Below are 18,436 nucleotides of genomic sequence, written 5' to 3' on the forward strand. Positions count from 1 at the left end.
TAACCTGACCATCCTGTTTAAAACTGTTTAATCATTTCCCATTGCCCCACTCCTTATTCCTTTTATCTCGTTCTGACTTTCCCCCATCACTTTTCACCTTCTATAATACTAAATAATTTACTTGCTTATAATTATATTGTTTGTTGTCCCTCACCAGGTGGCAAGCTCTCCAAGGACAGAGGTTTTTGTGTATAAGTTAACAGATGCATCCAAAGTGTCTCAAAGACTGCTTGACATGCAGACAATACTTACCAGTAATTTTGTTAAATAATTATACAGATGATTAATGACCTATAATACCTCTGATCAACCATTAGATTGGAGCTCAGGACATTTGATTAAAAAAGGTGGTTTCTACTTCTTGAAATGCATATTCTTCAGAAATGGAATTGTCTAAGGTCCACTCCTTGTCGACACTTCATTCAAGAAAGGCCAAAGGACTTCTTCAAATGCAGAATAAGTAAGACGAAGGTCTTTTTTAGTACTAAAAAGAGGTTGAATGTTGATAATCTGTATTACCTCTTTTCTAAACTAGCTTTATCTCCTCCTCAAGACTGGTAGGTAGGTCCTTTCAGCATTCCGTGTGTCTGAATCGTCTTCTAACTTTCCCACACACCTGAGGGTGGACAGGGCTGATGACCAGAGACAGTTTCAAGGAGCCAACAACTTAGGGTTCTCAAATAGAAAGACAAGGTCAGGAACAAACAGCTTAATCTTTTTTTTGTATTAAAGGGTAAATTTTAGAAAATAATTTTTATAACTATAATTATTTATATTTTTAAAGATTTTATTTATTTTTAGAGACGGAAGGGAGGGAGTAAGAGAGAGTGAGAGACAAACATCAATATGCGGTTGCTGGGGGTCATGGCCTGCAACCCAGGCATGTACCCTGACTGGGAATTGAACCTGCGACACTTTGGTTTGCAGCCCGCGCTCAATCCACTGAGCTACGCCAGCCAGGTAGAAAATAAATTTTAAGAGTTGCTTTTCTCCCCTCTAAAAAAATATATATTATCTACAGTTGCATGTAAGCAATTGCTTTATTCGTTTCTCTTCCCTGACAGGTTTATTTTTTAGTCTAGTACTTCACTATAAAACTATCACACACCACAGTAGTGATCAAATTTTAAGGCAAGACACTCCTGAAGCTGGTTTTCTTGATGCAGTCTGTAAACATCTTAACAGGAAAATGCATCGTCTCACAGTGCCTCTTTAAAGTTGTATTATGGTTGTACGTTTACCTGTGGATCACTCCCAAGTAGTCAGAAAGGGACCTTGCTAAAAGTCTTTTTATTAGCAGTATTAGATGAGTACCTATTATGTAGGAATTATTCAATGAATGAATGAAGACACTGTAAATACTAAAGAGTAATTAATTCTATGACCCAGTGAGCGGTGTGGCTAATAATAGAAATTCTACATATACTATTCTCTGCAGTATGAAGAAGGCAAGGAAAACTTAAGCAAACTGGCTCCTCAGAGGGTTGCTGCCTATTGTACAAGTAGGAAGATGACAATAAAGTTTATTTGAGCATCTACGTGCCCCAACGTGGCTCCGCCTCCCCAGCCGAAGCCACGATTGGTGGGCAATCGCTGGCGGCCGCCTTTCCTAAGCCACGATTGGTGAAGGCCACCGTCATTTTGGAGCGTCCAGACGCCTGCCCGCCCTGTCGCCGCGTAGCCGGTTCCTGCTCCTCCAGCCGCTCCTCCTCGTCTCTCTTCTCCCGGCTGAAGCACGGGGGACCGGAGCGAGAAGCTGGGACCATGTTCCGACGCAAGCTGACGGCCCTCGACTATCACAACCCTGCCGGCTTCAACTGCAAAGGTAGGCGGTAGTCCCGGGCCGGCCGCGCGCCACGGATCCTGCTGGGCGCCGGGCTCCCTACCCGTGTCCTCCGAGGCCTTGTCTACCCCTGGGGCACCGGGCAGTGCTTTTCTCCTGGCCTCCGAGCACCTCTGGTTTTCGCCTCTTCTCCTCTTCCCCTCCTTCGGCTCCAGTCGGGCCTGGGTGTCGGAGCCCGCTCACCGGCTCCGGCCTCAGCACCCTCTGTGTCCGCACTTGCTAAACTCCAAACATCCACCGCCCCACTCCCAGCCCCCAAGCACATTAGAGGAAAGTATTCGCTTTCTAACTTACTTCTTTCGATTAATTGGGCGATACTTTGAGCACCTGCTGTTGGCTAGCGAAGGGCTGGAAACTGAGGAAGACGCTGAGCAGTTTGAAGACCAGTTAGCCGGCCGCCAGGAACTAATGAGGAGGGTGACGGGCGCTCAAAAACCACCTAGTAGTTTGAGATCAAGACCTTACATTGTGAAGCCACGGACCGACACTGTTGGAGTAAGCGGTGTAGTAACGGGCTAATTAGCTTGCGTGGGTTGTGCAAAAAAGTTGATAGCAGATGAACCAGGTGGTTGAATTGTAAATACAAAGGTTTTGGGATTTTATAGCATTAAAGTATTTTAAAGTGTTAACCTTGCTAACCACTGTTATAACTACTATCCACCACTGCGTGCTTCCTTCCAAGGTTCTTAGTCTGTAGTAGACGAGTAAGTTTGAAAATGATCCAGGTACAGTCAGGGATACACAGACCGTCGTATCACTCTCAGGACTTCATAATGGGAGCTTGAATTTGAAAGTGAAAAAAAACAACTTCTAAGCAGGATGATAGTGTTTTGTTGATCTCCTGTAGAAGTATATCAGTTTTTAGAATCTTGTTTTTCTAGTTTGCCTTCTATTTAACAAAAAAGGATGAGCATAGATCGGGATTTGAATCTTTGAGCTTCAGTTTTTCTCATCCCTGAAAGGGAGATGTTACCTCAAAAGCATGTGGAAGGAGTAAATGAAACACATGTACTTTCTTATGTGTGCACTTAATGTGATGTAACCGTGACAATAGCGTCTTTCTGTTGTATCACTTAATTTTTGTACTTTATTTTTATATAAATATAACCATGCCCCATCCCAAAACTATCTGCCAGACACTCTGTAATCTTATTTCATTTAATCTTCGTAACACCCTATAAAGTAAGTCCTATTATTAACCCCATTTCGTAACTCAAGAATTTGAGGCACAGAAAATTTAGGTGATTGGCCCAAGTTTATAGAACCATCAAGTGTCTGGAACCAGAGTTTGTGGGCCAGGACGTTTTTAATCTGTTGATCCACAGTCTGCACTTTCAACTCCTGCTTTGAGCCACTCAATTAACTTATTTTGGAGTTTTGAAAAATTTCACAAGACCATTTGTGGCAAATGAAGTGCTTCTAATTTATATGGTACTTTTGTTACAGATGAAACAGAATTTAGAAACTTTATTGTTTGGCTCGAAGACCAGAAAATCCGACACTACAAGATTGAAGACAGAGGTAATTTAAGAAACATCCACAGCAGTGATTGGCCCAAGTTCTTTGAAAAGGTAATGAATTAGAAAGTAAAATAAAAGTACAAAGAGCTTCTCTAAAAATTATGTGATGACAGACAAGCTTAAAATTTACTTTGTTCTTTTAAAATAAAAATAATGATCAGTGTTAGAAGAGCTGGATTTCAGGATTTAACTTTCTTTTGCTTTTAGAGTAAATTACATTCTCTCTTCCTACCAAGCTTTCAGTATTAGAAATATTTGTGACTGGAAACACTTTGAGGTTCCTTAAATAGTGAGATACATATATTCTATAAATGGTAAAAATGACCAAAATATCAATTTTTGCATTAGACTACAATTGTAGCAATAATACTTAGATTAAAATAAGATATCGATATGCTTGAAAACAAAGACACTTGTCTTGTTTACAGTTATATTTAATGTACACACATGTACCTTATGTACATTAGAAATAATCCTAAACGGCCTTATATAAAATTATATATAAAATTATTTTATTCTATAAACTTAAACATATAGTTTATCTTATTTTTGTGGGTAGAATAATTTTTACATGGACTGTTTAATTTTAATAATGCCTTTGCAGAAAAAGAATTGTTTCTAATTTAGAATAAAAATCACATTATGCAATATCATTACATAAACATTTTTATTGGCTCTGTACTTTAATGAGTAAGGTATTTCCCTTTAAAAAGTATGAAAAAGACCGAATTTTTCATTTGCTGAAGCAAAGTGATTAGGTACCTAACTTTGTCCTTAGACTCAGAGATTTTAATAAATTAGAGGATTGTATAAGTTACATACTAGCTCTATGACTGTGGGCAAGTTTATTGACCTTTCTGTGTCTCAGTGTTCTCATCAGTAAAGGGGAATAACAATGGTACCTGTATCATAGGGGTGGCATGTGTTGTTAATCAGTGATTATAATATACCTGTTTACAGAGTGCCTGGCCCACAGCAAATGCTGTATGTTTATTCCACTGCCTCTACTGCCTTTATTGTTACTCCTGGATTATTTCCCCTTGCTCTTAAAAAGTATTTTGAAAAATTTTACAAGGTTCTTAAAATTTTGAAATCTGTTATTAGGATTTTACATTTGTTTATATCATATCTTTCTTATGGCCAATTCATGTGTACAAGACTACACAAAGTTCCATGTGTAGAAGGGTATTTGGAGAATGCAGTAATCCCCCCTTTTCTGTGGATTCTGTTTTTGAGGTTTCAGTTATCTGTGGTCAACCACTGTCTGAAAATATTAAATGGAAAATTGTAGAAATAATTCATTAATTTTAAATTGTGCACCATTCTGAGTATCATGGTGGAGTCTCACGATGTTCACCCTTTTCCAGAGGTGAATCTTCCAATTTCCCAGTGTATCCATGCTCTCTGCACTACTCCCTTACTCATCATCTCAGTTATCAGGTCAGCTGCCACGGTATCACAGTGCTTGTGTTTAAGTAAGCTTTATTGACAGGTCAGTGGTAGTCTAACTCAACATCACAATGCCTGTGTTGTTCATCTCACTTCATTTAATTCAGGCATTGTGTCATTTCACATCATCACAAGAAGGGGGTAAGTACAGTATACAATTTTGAGGGAGACCACATTCACATAATTTTTATTACGATATATTGTAATTGTTCTACTTTATTATTGTTAACCTCTTATATTACCTAACTTATACATTATAGCATAGATATGTATGTGTAAGGGAAAACGTAGTACATGTAGGGTTTGGTACTATCTGAGATTTCAGGTATCCACTGAGAGTCTTAGAACATACTCTCTGTGGGTAATGGGCAAGTGCTATATAAAAAGATTTTGAGAAAAACACCCAAAAGTAACATAAAGTAGGATGACTTAAAGATAGATGTATTGGAACTTACACATCCAAATAGATACTGTCTTTCACATTGGTCTCTTTGGAGTGATGTCATTGTTTAAACCATATTTGTAACTTTTTTTGAAATTACGTTTAGATCATGAGACATTTTTTGAATATTCTTAATGTGGCAATGTTTAAATTTTTGAAGGTGAATTTACTTTATAGATCATGAACAAATCTTGTGAATGAGGTGTTTTGTTCTGTTTTTTTAAAGTCAGGGAATAAAATATCTGGTTAGAAAGTGAGCTATGGCTTGAAAATGCTGATTAATTACCCCCAAAACGAGCTCCCTAAGTTCTGAGTAATAGCATTGTTGCTGGAATTAGGTTTTAAACCCCTATAATACTAATTTTGATACACAGTTTCTGCCATTTATTTAAAATGTTAGCTTACACTGTACATGTATGTTACATAAGTTACCATCTTCCGTGGCATTTACATAATAGTTAAGGTTAAGATAATTGCTTTAATAGTATATCTTTATTTTTAGAGTTTTTTAAAATTTAACTACTCTGTGTATTGAGACCTGAAATCAGAAACTTTAGATTCAGGTCCCAGATCTATCTCATGTGACTTGGCAAGTGTTGACCTCTGTTTTCTTATCTAAAAAATGAGGAAGTTTTCTTATCTAAAAAATGAGGAAGTAATTCTATGTCAGTGGTGCCCTGCCTGGAATCTGCAAAAGTATTCCAAAAAGCATGTTGGAAATACTTCACTTTAGGTTATAAGGAATTGTTTGAGGTCCAAACTAAGGTATCTTTCAACTTGATCATTTTTTGATTCTTTGACTTTATATTAATAATGAAACTGAATTTTTCCCCCTCACAGTATCTCACAGATGTTAACTGTCCTTTCAAGATTCAAGATCGACAAGAAGCAATTGACTGGCTTCTTGGTTTAGCTGTTAGACTTGAATATGGAGATAATGGTATGTTTTGTTGGAGGGGAAATGTGTTTTAAAGAGAGGGGAGAAAAGGCAGAAAGGGAATGCAAAACTGTAGGGAACGTCAGATTGTGTTTCTTTGTCTTGTGTTTTTGGTTCATTTTAAGTTTTATATATCCTCATGTTCCTTTTCAGCATCTATTTAAGAACTTACTTTTGAGGGGAACCATTCTTCTGTATTTAGTACTTAACTGCCCCCCCCCCCCCCCCCCACAACTCCCAACTTGTCTGGGAAAGAATTTTCTTTGCTAAAATTAGTCTTTTTATCATAAAAAATTAAAAGCACTGTCTTTCATTGATATTTACAGCTTTTTTTTTATTAGAATTTAGAAATGATGTCTTCTGGAGAAGGCTAATTGAATGTGTTCTCACAAAGTAGCGTTACTTTGGTAAATTCGCCGTCTTTCATAGTCTGCACCTTAGGCTTTCAATTTAAATTGTTGTTAGTGCCCAGAATTGATAGGATTTGAGAATGTTGATTGCAGCAGGGAATTTCACAAGAGACTGAAACATATGGGTAATGCCAGTGTATGCTGTAGACCAAAATACATTTATTACTTCTGTGTAGTATTATTTTATTACAGATACTTGTATTATTGAAAGCTTTTGAATATTAGTATCTATAGTAAAAAAAGTTTTGCAGTAAACATGTTTCCTCTCATTAGATCATTTCATTTGCAAAAGCCTGCTAACATGTAAATGCAAGATCTGATTATCTTAGCTTCATCCTCTGCATTTTATGTTCTCTGTTATGGGACTCTCAGTTCCAGTTCTCTTAATTGTTTGCTTTTGAAGCTTTTTTGGTTCCTTTGACTTCTCCTTTTTCTTCCAATCCAGTTTCCATGTCTGATGTATCTTTTCTCCACTACCAGTACTATCACTCTATTTCAGCCCCTTGGCACTTTCTGCAGAGATTATTGTATCTTTCATACTTGGTCTCTTAGCATCATCATATATTTTCATCTGCGTGGCCCATCGAGCTAACTTTTTGAAACATAAATCTGTTAGAATGCTACGCTCGGTTTCCAAAAATACCACCTATAATAGTTAATGCTTTTCCATTTTCTACAAAAGGAATGCCAGGCTCCTAAGCCAGTATTCATATACTTGATATCCCAGCCAAACTAGAATAATGCTGTTCCCATTTATATTTTATTTTCTTCCCTTGATTTCTTGTCAAACATTTTTCTTCTAATGTGCCGTTTCATTCTATTCTTTACACATCTAAATCCTGTTCATTCTTTTAAGATCTAACACAAGTACCAATTAGCACTTCTGGACTTTCACAGCTTTTAACTCTATGTTTTAAGTCATTCACTACCTTTCCATTTTGCTTGTGTCTTATTTGCCCCACTAAATTATAAGTTCATGCTCAGTTTTTTTTTTACGGTATCTCTATTAGTTTCCTGTTGCTGGTGTAACAAATTACCACAAACTCATGGACTTACTATTTTATAGTCTGGGAGATTGGAAGTCCATCATCTGTGTTACTGGACTTAAAAGTCAGGTTGTTGACAGGTTCTTTTAGAGGTTCTAGGGGAAGATCCATTTTGTGTTTTTCACTTTCTGGAGGTTGCCTGTATTCCTTGACTTTTTCCCTGGATCTTTAAATCTAACAGTTTAGCATCTTTAGTCTTTCTGTGACTCTTATTTCCATTGTCATATCTGTGATGATCATCCTGCCTCCCTCTTATCTGGGTACTGTGATTACATTGGGCCTACCTGGATAATCCAGGGTAATCCCCCCATTTCAGGTTCCTTAATTTATTATCACATCTGCCAAGTCCTTTTTGTATATAAGGTAACATTCACAGTTTGCAGGGATTGGGAACATGGGCCTCTTTGGCGAGGAATGGGAAGCCATGATTCTTTCTGTAACAGCTTCTTGATAATAATAGATGACTTTATCAACTTTAAGAGATGTTTGTCAAATGCAGTATATGAATGTTCACATATTCTAATACGGAGCATCAACCAACTTTCAGACTTATATTTCAGAAATCTTATGGCAGAAATGTTAAGAAAATCTCCAGGCTTTTATTTTTTTATTTGAAATTTAGTTTAAAAAGAAAATATGTATGCATAAGTGTTAAAGTCATAAGCCTTGGTCACATTCATTGAATTGTAGGACCTTTAGGAAACTCTTTATTGTGGTTTTTCAGCTATTCCCAAATTTTAGTCACATCTCAAATATATTTGTTTTATTTATTCCATTTGTCCCATTTTTATAATTTCAACTTAGGTTACCTAGATACCAGTAACTGTGGGTACCATATGATCATATATCCTTACAACTGACTGTATCTCTGAAGTACAATTATTTCTCAGTAATAGCATGGTATTTTTAAAGTAATAAGATAAACAGACTGAGGTTGTATCTAAAATAAGTTTTTAAAAATATTTTATTATTTTTAGAAAGGGAAGGGAGGGAGAAAGAGAGGGAGAGAGAGAAACATCAATGTGCGGTTGCTGGGGGTCACGGCCTGCAACCCAGGCATGTACCCTGACTGGGAATCGAACCTGCGACACTTTGGTTCTCAGCCCGCACTCAATCCACTGAGCTACGCCAGCCAGGGGCTAAAATAAATTTTTGATATTGAAATTTATAGTTGAATTTTATTTGAAATTTAGTTATAGTTGGAAAGTAAATGATATCAAAAGTATATTAAGAGTCTAAAGTAGAAAACAAGTTTTTGTGTAGACTTAAAATTCAGAGTTGTAAGAACAGACTTTTTGGGAAAGGGGCTAAAGTAGTAATACTGTCTCTTATCAGTAGAAGGCACTGTTGTTCTTTTGTGGTTTTACATTTACATGTTGGCAGACTTGACTTTTTAAGTTATTTAAAAGTTCATTCTTTGATGAAACCACTGTGAATTTTTATTGTTTTAATAGTTTTATAGCATGCTCTTAGCTTGTCAAGGTGATTAAAATACGACCTTTTTAACTTTTTTGACTTAATTTCAGATTTACCGAAAAAGCATAAGAATAGTATAAAGAATTTTCTTATACCCATATTTCACAAATATTAACATTTAATTCATTTGCCTTGTCCTTCTCTCTATATGATGCATACATGTTTTTTTCTAAACCATTTAATACTAAATTTCAGGTGATTCTCTTTTTACCCATGAGTATTTTAATGCACATTTCCTAAATGTACATAACCCCAAGACAGTTATCAAAATCAGGAAATTAACTTTGATTCAATACTTTTCTCTATGGCTGTTACTCACATTTTACCAATTGTCTCAATAATATTCTTTATACCAAAACAAAAATGCAATCCTTGATCATGTGTTGCATTCCGTTGTTATGTCTCCTATAACCTGGAGAAGTTCCTCAGTCTTTATTTGTGCTTCAGACACTGACATATATTTTATACAGTGATCCTCAGTCTTGGTTTGTCTGATGTTTCCTCCTGATTAGATTTAGGTTTTGTACTTCTATTAAGAATCACACAGAAGTGATGTATTCTTTTAAATGCATGGTATCTGGAGGCATGTGTCAGTAATATGTGTGATTACTGGTCCTATTACTCTGATTGCTTGGCTAGGGTTTCTTCATTCTGAAGTTATTATTTCTCCTTTGTAATAAATACATCTATTGTTGGAAGATACTTTGAGATGATGTCACTAAGCTTTTGCTCCTCAGACTACCCCCTGAGCTTTAGCATTCCTTTAATTCTCATCTGAGTCAGTCAGGTAGCTCATGATTGCCAAATGATGTTTGTCTAATTCCGTCATTCTTTCTACATTTGTTGGCTTTCTACCTTAAGAAAGAACTTTCCTGTCTTTCCAGTTTGTTTATTTAAATCAGTGTGGATATGTGGATTCTTATTTTACTCAATAGGTCATAATCTTTTTTGTCATAGTGTATTGTATTTTGATATTTAGACTGTTCCTGATTTGGCCAGTGGGAGCTCCCTTAAGCTAACTCCTGTGTGGTTTAAATTTTAACACTCTTGTTTTCTGTCTTTTCTCATTAGCATATCATACAAGCATTATAGCCACACATGGCATTTTAGACCTTAAGTTTTGTGTATTCTTAAATATTTTTCAAATAAAAGTTATAAACTCTACTTTTGGAATTCTGGCTTTCAAGTCTCCATGAAATAGGTCAAAGTTTGTATATGATGCTGTATTATTTTTTGTGCTTACTTTTTTTAAAGATTGTATTATTTTTTAGAGAGAGGGAAAGAAACTTCCATGTGATAGAGAAACACTGATCAGTTGCCTCTCACATTCACCCGGGGAACCCACAACCCAGGCATATGCCCTGTCCAGGAATCAAACCAGTGACCTTTTGCTTTGTGGAATGATGCCCAACTGAGCCACAACAGTCAGGGCTGAAGTGTTGATTTTTTAGAAAGCAAAGATTTTGGATTCTGTATAGTATTCAAAAGATTTTGGAAGAAACTTTTTAGTGAGTTTGCATTTAATCTCATGTAACTAGATTTACCATCTTCCTGTTCTATCAGAGGAAGCTGTAAAAGCAGATTTTCTCTGCTAACACATAAGGTAACACTTGAAGTGTATTACTTTTAAAGATGTTAATGAAAAGATACTTGTGTAAGGTATTCACTAATCATTTTAGCTTAATTAAAAAGCTATATTCACACTTCTGTTTTTGGATTTTTTAATAGCAAAAACACTTTTAATTGGATGAGTTGTCTTACAACCTGTTTGGCTCAAATTCAGTAAATAAGCAATGTTTGTTTTACCTTAGGTTACAGTTTTACAAATTGGATTTTTGCCTATTTTTACAGCTGAAAAATACAAGGACTCAGTATCTGATAATACAAAAAATGCTGACAATGTAGCTAAAAACGCAGAGCCATTGATCAACTTGGATGGTAAGTACGGTGACCCCCTTATTGGCAGTTTTGCTTTCCATGCTTTCAGTTACCTGTGGTCACTGCTACCCAAAAATATTAAGTGCACAATTTCAGAAGTGAACAATTTATTTTAAACTGCACATCATTCTGAGTAGCATGATGAAGCCTTGCATCATCCTGCCTGGTCCATGAATAAAAAGCATGCCCATGCTCTTTAATCACTCGGTGTAGCTGGTTGGGGTATCAGATTGACCGGCATGGTGTCCCAGTGCTTGTGTTCAGGTAACCCTTATTTTACTTACTGGCCCTAAAACACAAGAGTCTTGTTGCTGGCAATTTGGATATGCCAAAGAGAAGTCCTAAAGTGCTTCTTTTAATTGAAAAGATGTGTATATGTAGAAGAAAAACATAGTTTATATAGGATTCAGTACTATCCCAATTTTAGGCATCCACTGGGGGTCTTGGAATGGATCACCTTTGGAAAGCGGGAGATGACTATGTAAATTCATAAAAATGATAAACTATTTTGGTTCCTTAAGTGTTTTCTACTACTAGAATGGTGTGGGTTTGTTTATTTGATATTCTTCTGCTTCATGCAGGAAGCATTTGCAAGGATATTTTATTCTCTATGAATGTTTTTCATTGTCAGTTACAGTGTGCTTTTTCCCGCCTTGTAGTTGAATATCTGAACATTAAAATGCTCTTCTTTGCTCTTATAGCAATGTGGAGGTCTTGATTTGTATTTAATCATAGTGATGACTGTTTGCCTTCCAGGGTGCATAACATGTTTTTCTAATCTAATGTGACACTATGAGAAAGTGGTAAAATTTTTCATTATTTTAAGTCCCAGCTGTCTTAATAAGTCTCCTTTTCAAAGTGTAAAGGGTCTAATTACTTAGATTATAATAGTATGTTAAATAATTCTTTCACTGATTCATTGTGACCTATGATTTGAGTTATCCTTATGAACTAACAAGCTACTTGGATGCTCAGGAGCTGCTGCTTAGAGAAAAGGTTTTGGGGAAACTGTCCATTGAAGGGATCTGTGTTTTAAAGTTAATAGCCTTGGGAAGAAATGTTAATTAAAAGTGCTGCATAAATGGGCCTTGCAGAAAAAGTTACAGGGCAAATCTATTGTGAGTTAATTTAGTCACTTATTGAATTGTTCAGTTTGGCTGATTAATTAGAAAACTATTGATCTCATCCTTACCTAGTTGTTGATACCCCTGTAATTGTTGTCAGCCCTGGTTTTAAAAGTTGGGATTTGTTACTGGAAAATTCAGAATCCTTTTTGTAAGTTTACATATGTGCCTAATTATATGTTTGCAGAGCTCTGATTTTTCATTTTAATCTTTCCTAGTAAATAATCCTGATTTTAAGGCTGGTGTAATGGCTTTGGCTAACCTCCTTCAGATACAGCGTCATGATGATTACCTGGTAATGCTTAAGGTGAGCTTCATATTCTTGATTCTTTTCTTTTCTTTTTTTTTTTTAGATTTTATTTATTTATTTTTAGAGAGGGAAGGGAGGGAGAAAGAGAGAGAGGGAAACATCAATGTGCGGTTGCTGGGGGCCGTGGCCTGCAACCCACGCGTGTGCCCTGACTGGGAATCAAACCTGCGACACTTTTGGTTCGCAGCGCGCGCTCAATCCACTGAGCTATGCCAGCCAAGGCTCCATATTCTTGATTCTTTTTTTTTTTTTTTTGACTTTTTTTTTTATTTCAATCATTGTTCAAGTACAGTTTTCTCCCCCCTACTCCCGTTCCAGCCTATATTCTTGATTCTTGACAGAAACTGTGTATATTTTTTAAACTTCATTTTCAAAAAATTGACTTTTTGATATTTAAATTTATGGTTGAATGACTAAAATGTGGAGGAATGTGGGACATAAAGCAGATTTCACCTGTTTTAGATTATCTAATAACTAATTTTAAGGAGTGTTTACTCTGTGCCTACCACTGTGCTGAAATCCGTTTGCAAAGATGCTTTCATTCAATCCTCCCAACAGTCCTAGAGGTGGATGCTAATATTTGTCTTTTTAATATATATAGGAAGAAACATACTTAAAGAGAACAAATGTGCAAGATGACAAAAAATGATAGAGCCAGGATTTTAATGTAGGCATTAAAATCTGACCTTGTGGTTCATTCTTTTTCCTATATCACCTCATTTATGTTTAATCAGTCCTTTTAAAGATTCTGGTATGTATTCATTTAAGAAAGTGATAATGCCAAATTAGTAATGGTGAATAAAAACATACTTAAAATCTCTCTGAGAGGAGAATGAATGTTTTGCCTTCCAAGTCACCCATCTGAGATTGGCCTTCAGTTCATACCTCCTCCTCAGGGAACCACCCAGTGGTCTGAAAGAGAAAGTCTCCTATTTCTGAGAGGAAAAAGACGCTCATACTTCAGAAGATTTATGTTAAGTAATTGTGATAGTACAGTGGGGTCAGGAGAAGGGGAGTGGTACTTAAGATGCCAGACTTGGAAATTATTTTAGAAATCACTGACTTTTCTGTGAAATTAAAATTTCAGTTTCTCATTAAAATCTACATCTTGTGCATATAAATTACTTTTAAACTACTTTTCAGTAAATTAAATAATTTCACTCTCCCACAAGAGATTAAGCCATAATTCATTGTACCTTTTAGAATTGTTATATATTAAATGGCAGTTATAACAAGGAAAAAGACTGTTCTGTTCTTAGATTATTATAATTCTGTATATTGAATTTGAATGTCAATTTGGATTGTCTCAAATCACATTGGATACTAAGAGACAAAAAGTTGTTTTTAGTGAAATTTAGCTCTTTCAAAAGGCTTGTTCCTTACTCAGGCAATTATGTAAATTGCTTTGGAACAGTTTTAACATCAGCTTTAATCATAACTGGGAGGAGAAATAGACAGTGTTAGCATTTTGGGGATACTTTTCATTAGACTTTAAACACCCATTTGGAAAAAGTGAAAGCTATAATCATAAGCTTAATAAAATTCTAATCCTAGCCGCATGATTGTCCTTTGAGTTATTTTAAGAAGCAATCAGACAGTAACATAGCGACTTGAAAAACATCTTCATAGTTTTGCCAAGTATCAGAATCCGTATATTAACTGTTTGACAGACTGTTTACATTTGCAACCACTGTTAAAGATTGTTTATTCTTTTCAGATATAGCACTTGGATTGTTTTTATGATTTAAAAAAATTTCCCAGTCCTGCCCAGTGTGGCTCAGTTGGTTAGGTGTCATTCTGCAAACTGAAAGGTCACTGGTCCTGGTCAGCGTCCATGCCAGGTTACGGGTTGGGTCCCTGGTCAGGCCGTGTGCAAGAGGCAACCAGTTGACATTTCTCTCACACTCACATTTCTCTCCCTTTCTCACTTCCCTCCCCTTGCCCTAGAATCAGTAAGGTTTTTTTAAAAAATTATAAATTTTTTTCATTTTCACACTTATTTTTGAGATATCATTGTCATCAATTAAAATTCCATTAAAAGATCTTTTTTTGAGTTTGTGCAGGTGCACACATGCACTTGTGTCTGCCATAATACAGTGCTTTGGTGGTGGAAAAAGCAGTATGTTCTATGAAAGATCTCAAAACATTTTACTATAATTAAGTGAAAAAAGCAATGGCAGTGTGTATAATGTGCTTCCCTTGGTCAGAGGTTGCATCGTTGCCTCAGTGTGCTTATAATTTATTAAGGATCTGATAAAAATGATTGTTGTCTGAAAGGATGGCTGAGGCTTGGATGGGAAGGAGACCAACTTTTTACCATGTATTCTTCTTTATTTAAAATAGTATGTATTTTTTTTACCATGTACATGAGTTACCTGTTCAAAAAGTACTTTAAATTGTTTTAAGCATCATTCCACATTGTTAAATATTAAATGTGAGAACTTTTAGTATAGTGTCAGTTTTGTTTTTTATTTGTAATGAGGAGTTGTTGATGAACTAAGTAATTCTAACTTCATCAAACTGGGTGTCCTTATTGTATAGACACAGAAGAAAAAATGACAAATAGCTGATAAAAACTAAAGACAGTATTTTTGGGGCTTCTTAGGCAATTCGCATTTTGGTCCAGGAGCGCCTGACACAGGATGCAATTGCTAAAGCAAATCAAACAAAAGAGGTATGTGTGTGTGTGTGTGTTTTAAATAAAGTCTAAAGTAATTAATGAAAGTTTCTTCTGGTACTGTCATGGGTTTAAACTTTGCATGTGTCTACTTAAGATACCTATTCTGTGTTAGACCTGCCCAGTGAAAGGATAGTTTTCTTCTTTTAGGAAGGGGATTGAATGCGAAATGGACTGGGTTATTTTGACTAATTGCTGGGAAACAGGACACACCTTCTCTGTTAATTTCTTTTGGACTTAAATCCTATCCTTGCTCTTTTTGTTTCTTCAGAGAAATCTCTTCTCTTTATCTTTTCTATTTCCTAGCATAAAACACAACTTGCCTAAGGTCATCTAGTTGATAAATGGTTGGCCTTAGACAATCTGATGTAAGAGCCTCTGCTGTCACGGTGGGTGGGGAAAGGGGCCCGAATGTGGTGGTTTCCATGAGCTAGTTGATGTCCCAGGTAAAGCGGGGATAGAAGGGCTATTAGAGCATAAGGTTCAGGGTACAGGTGACTGAGACCTACTTACCTTTCCATCCTGCTTTGTAGAATGAGAAAAACTACACAATACTAACTTTCCCTTAATAATACTGGGGTGTTTTTAGATTAACTGTACCAGAAATCTAAATGTCCCTGAAGTCTCATTAACTGTGGGGCAGTACAGAGAATGTCCTCATGGGCTAGCAGCAGCTGTGGGTGTCTGCTAATGCCCCTTCCTGCTGTGTAGATGTTGCAATGAGTGCCTTTAGTACAGCCACCACCCTGGACCCTGATCCTTTTTGCCTCACCCAATTCCCCAGTGTCATTTATCTCCTCTGACCCTGTCTTTAGCAAGGCTCAGCAGTTTAAAAGGTTATTTATGCCAGGGAAGTGTAGTCCCCTCTGAAAGACACTTGGTTTCTTTTAAAGGTTCTTACTGGCTTATTAATTATGCATGACTCCAGCCACTGGAAATTGGAGTAGAGATCAGCCTATTTCTCCCACATTATAGAACAGGCAGTAAATTGTTCTGGCATAATAAATTCATTGATTCAGTAAAACTATGCCTTTGGTTTGGAAGGCAGTACAAATAAGCGTATAGCCAGATCACTGCTGCTGTTTGCAAAGTAACTTAGTTTTATTTTGGATGTTCCACATAAATCTTAGTTTTAATGTTACTTCAAAGGATACCATGCTATAATCCAATGCAGTGGAGTTTTATAGTTGTGTTCTCGTTCATAACCATACATAACTAGCATGTGGTCATCTTCGGTCATAGCTCTTCCTTGGTCTTTTGTCAGACAAAGGGGAAAATGGAGCCTCTGGTACCAGACTAACATAGATGCCACTCAGTTCAGTTCTACTCTGTAGTTTTGCTCACCGAATTTCCATACCCATTTGTTTCTGCACTTGTATAATGGGTTTATTATTAACTATTTTGAAGCAGATGGAGCCCAGGTAGATTTTTCATTAATACATTACACAAAAATTAAGTAGTTACATCTTAGTATTTGTAGCATTAAAAGTATAGTGACTACTGGTAATAATTTTAAACCATTACCAGTTGGTTGTAATGATTAAACCAGTATAATCATTAGAACATGTAGACTTCCTGTCTTTACTTTTATTTGATAGTTTTAGGAACTGCACGCAGTTTGGCATGATCATAATCACCACCTTTGCTATATCTAGATGTAGGTGCTGACTTGAAGGTTAGGTAAATGGTTGTTAGATTCTATTCATTTTCCTAGGCTATTCAAAGTAACTTCAAATGGACTATTAAAACTGTAATTATATGTAAATAATTGATAAATAATGCTGACTGGAAAATATGTATATTTTAGATTTGTGAAATTTGGAAAGGCAAATTAATGTGCTCAGAAATAAACCTGCTTGAGAAAAGTAATATTGAAAGCAGTCCAGTTCCATTCGCCTTGTACACTGCTGCTTATTGCCGGTGAAAGTGGGCAAAGGAGCCCTGCAGTTGTGCCCACACGGCAGCAGAGAAGGAGCTGTTTTACATGCCTGGTCTGCAAGGGTCGCATGGGTTATGGAACTAGCTTTCCACTACATTTAAAGGCCATTGTTCCCTAACTGGTTATAGTAGGGGAAACATCAAAATGCAAATTTAAAGAGAATTCTCAGTCTTCTTGCAACTGTGACTGAAAGGGTTAAAATAACAGAATAGCTGCTTTTCAGTTTTGGATGAGAAAAGAATGTGCTACTTAACTGTAGTCTCATTTTGTCCATTTTTTTTTTAAAGGGATTGCCTGTTGCTTTAGATAAGCATATCCTTGGTTTTGACACAGGAGGTAAGTGATTTTGTTTTAATTCAAACTACTTTTTAGAGACTTGGTGAACATTTGGGGGGAAATGAGTGAGTAAATGGTCTTAAATACAAAAGTTAATGATTAATGCCATGTTTCTTACAAATAGATGCAATTCTTAATGAAGCTGCTCAAATTCTGCGATTGCTACATATAGAAGAGCTCAGAGAGCTACAGACAAAAATTAATGAAGCCATAGTAGCTGTTCAGGCAATTATTGCCGATCCAAAGACAGACCACAGACTGGGGAAAGTTGGAAGATGAACATTTTAGGATTGCAGCCTCTCACCTACTTAGTACAATTGGGAACCATGTATGTCTTGGTATGTGTTTTGAAATCAAACATCACATTTTCAAGGGAAGAATCCCAGAAAATTGACTATGTTGTAGATATTTACCATCATTGCTTTTTCTTTAATAAAGTTCGGGAATGTGGATTTTTTTGACTGTGTTATGTTTATGTATATTTAATCTTCCTTTGTGATTAAGGTACATGCCAACACCCAACTTTGTTATAGAAACAATACAGATCCTCAAAAGTTATAGGAAAACTTAAAATATTTTATTGGTGTAATCTAGAAAATTTGAGAACTGATACATCTTTGGTATTTATAAATGCAGTTATTTCTGTGGGTTATTCTATACAGGGACTTACAGAATCAGAAAATACAAATTGAAACATTGTAGCACCTTTTAATATAAATAGAAATGCACTGATGCAGAGGTAAAAAAAAATCATGGAAGTTTTGTTTGGGAAACTATAAATAAGTTGGTTCTTTCCCATCAGTTCTTCATAGTTCTTCATATGTTAAGGTTTATAATCTTTAGGAACTTATTTTTATACTGGTCATATGTTCTTCAATTTCTTGACCAAAAAGAACCCATAGTAAAAATCAGATCTAGGGTCTCAACATACTTCTTATTGGCTCTTAGTTGAATGAATTTAACCTTTTAAATATATAAATGTTTATAAG

The 18,436-nt window shown here is 36.0% G+C and overlaps 1 protein-coding gene across 1 annotated transcript; it reads left to right on the plus strand.

Moving 5' to 3' along the window:
- The first annotated feature begins 1,653 nt into the window (after positions 1-1,653).
- RTRAF (RNA transcription, translation and transport factor) lies at positions 1,654-17,899 on the plus strand. Its single transcript, XM_028505810.2, has 8 exons — positions 1,654-1,825; positions 3,290-3,414; positions 6,095-6,194; positions 10,975-11,061; positions 12,404-12,492; positions 15,101-15,169; positions 17,399-17,447; positions 17,572-17,899. Exons 1-8 carry the CDS (start codon positions 1,765-1,767, stop codon positions 17,724-17,726), a joined length of 735 nt encoding a protein of 244 aa, XP_028361611.1. The 5' UTR covers positions 1,654-1,764; the 3' UTR covers positions 17,727-17,899.
- Positions 17,900-18,436: the final 537 nt, after the last annotated feature.

Source organism: Phyllostomus discolor, chromosome 1, assembly GCF_004126475.2.
Source record: "Phyllostomus discolor isolate MPI-MPIP mPhyDis1 chromosome 1, mPhyDis1.pri.v3, whole genome shotgun sequence".
Classification (NCBI taxonomy): Eukaryota; Metazoa; Chordata; class Mammalia; order Chiroptera; family Phyllostomidae; genus Phyllostomus; species Phyllostomus discolor.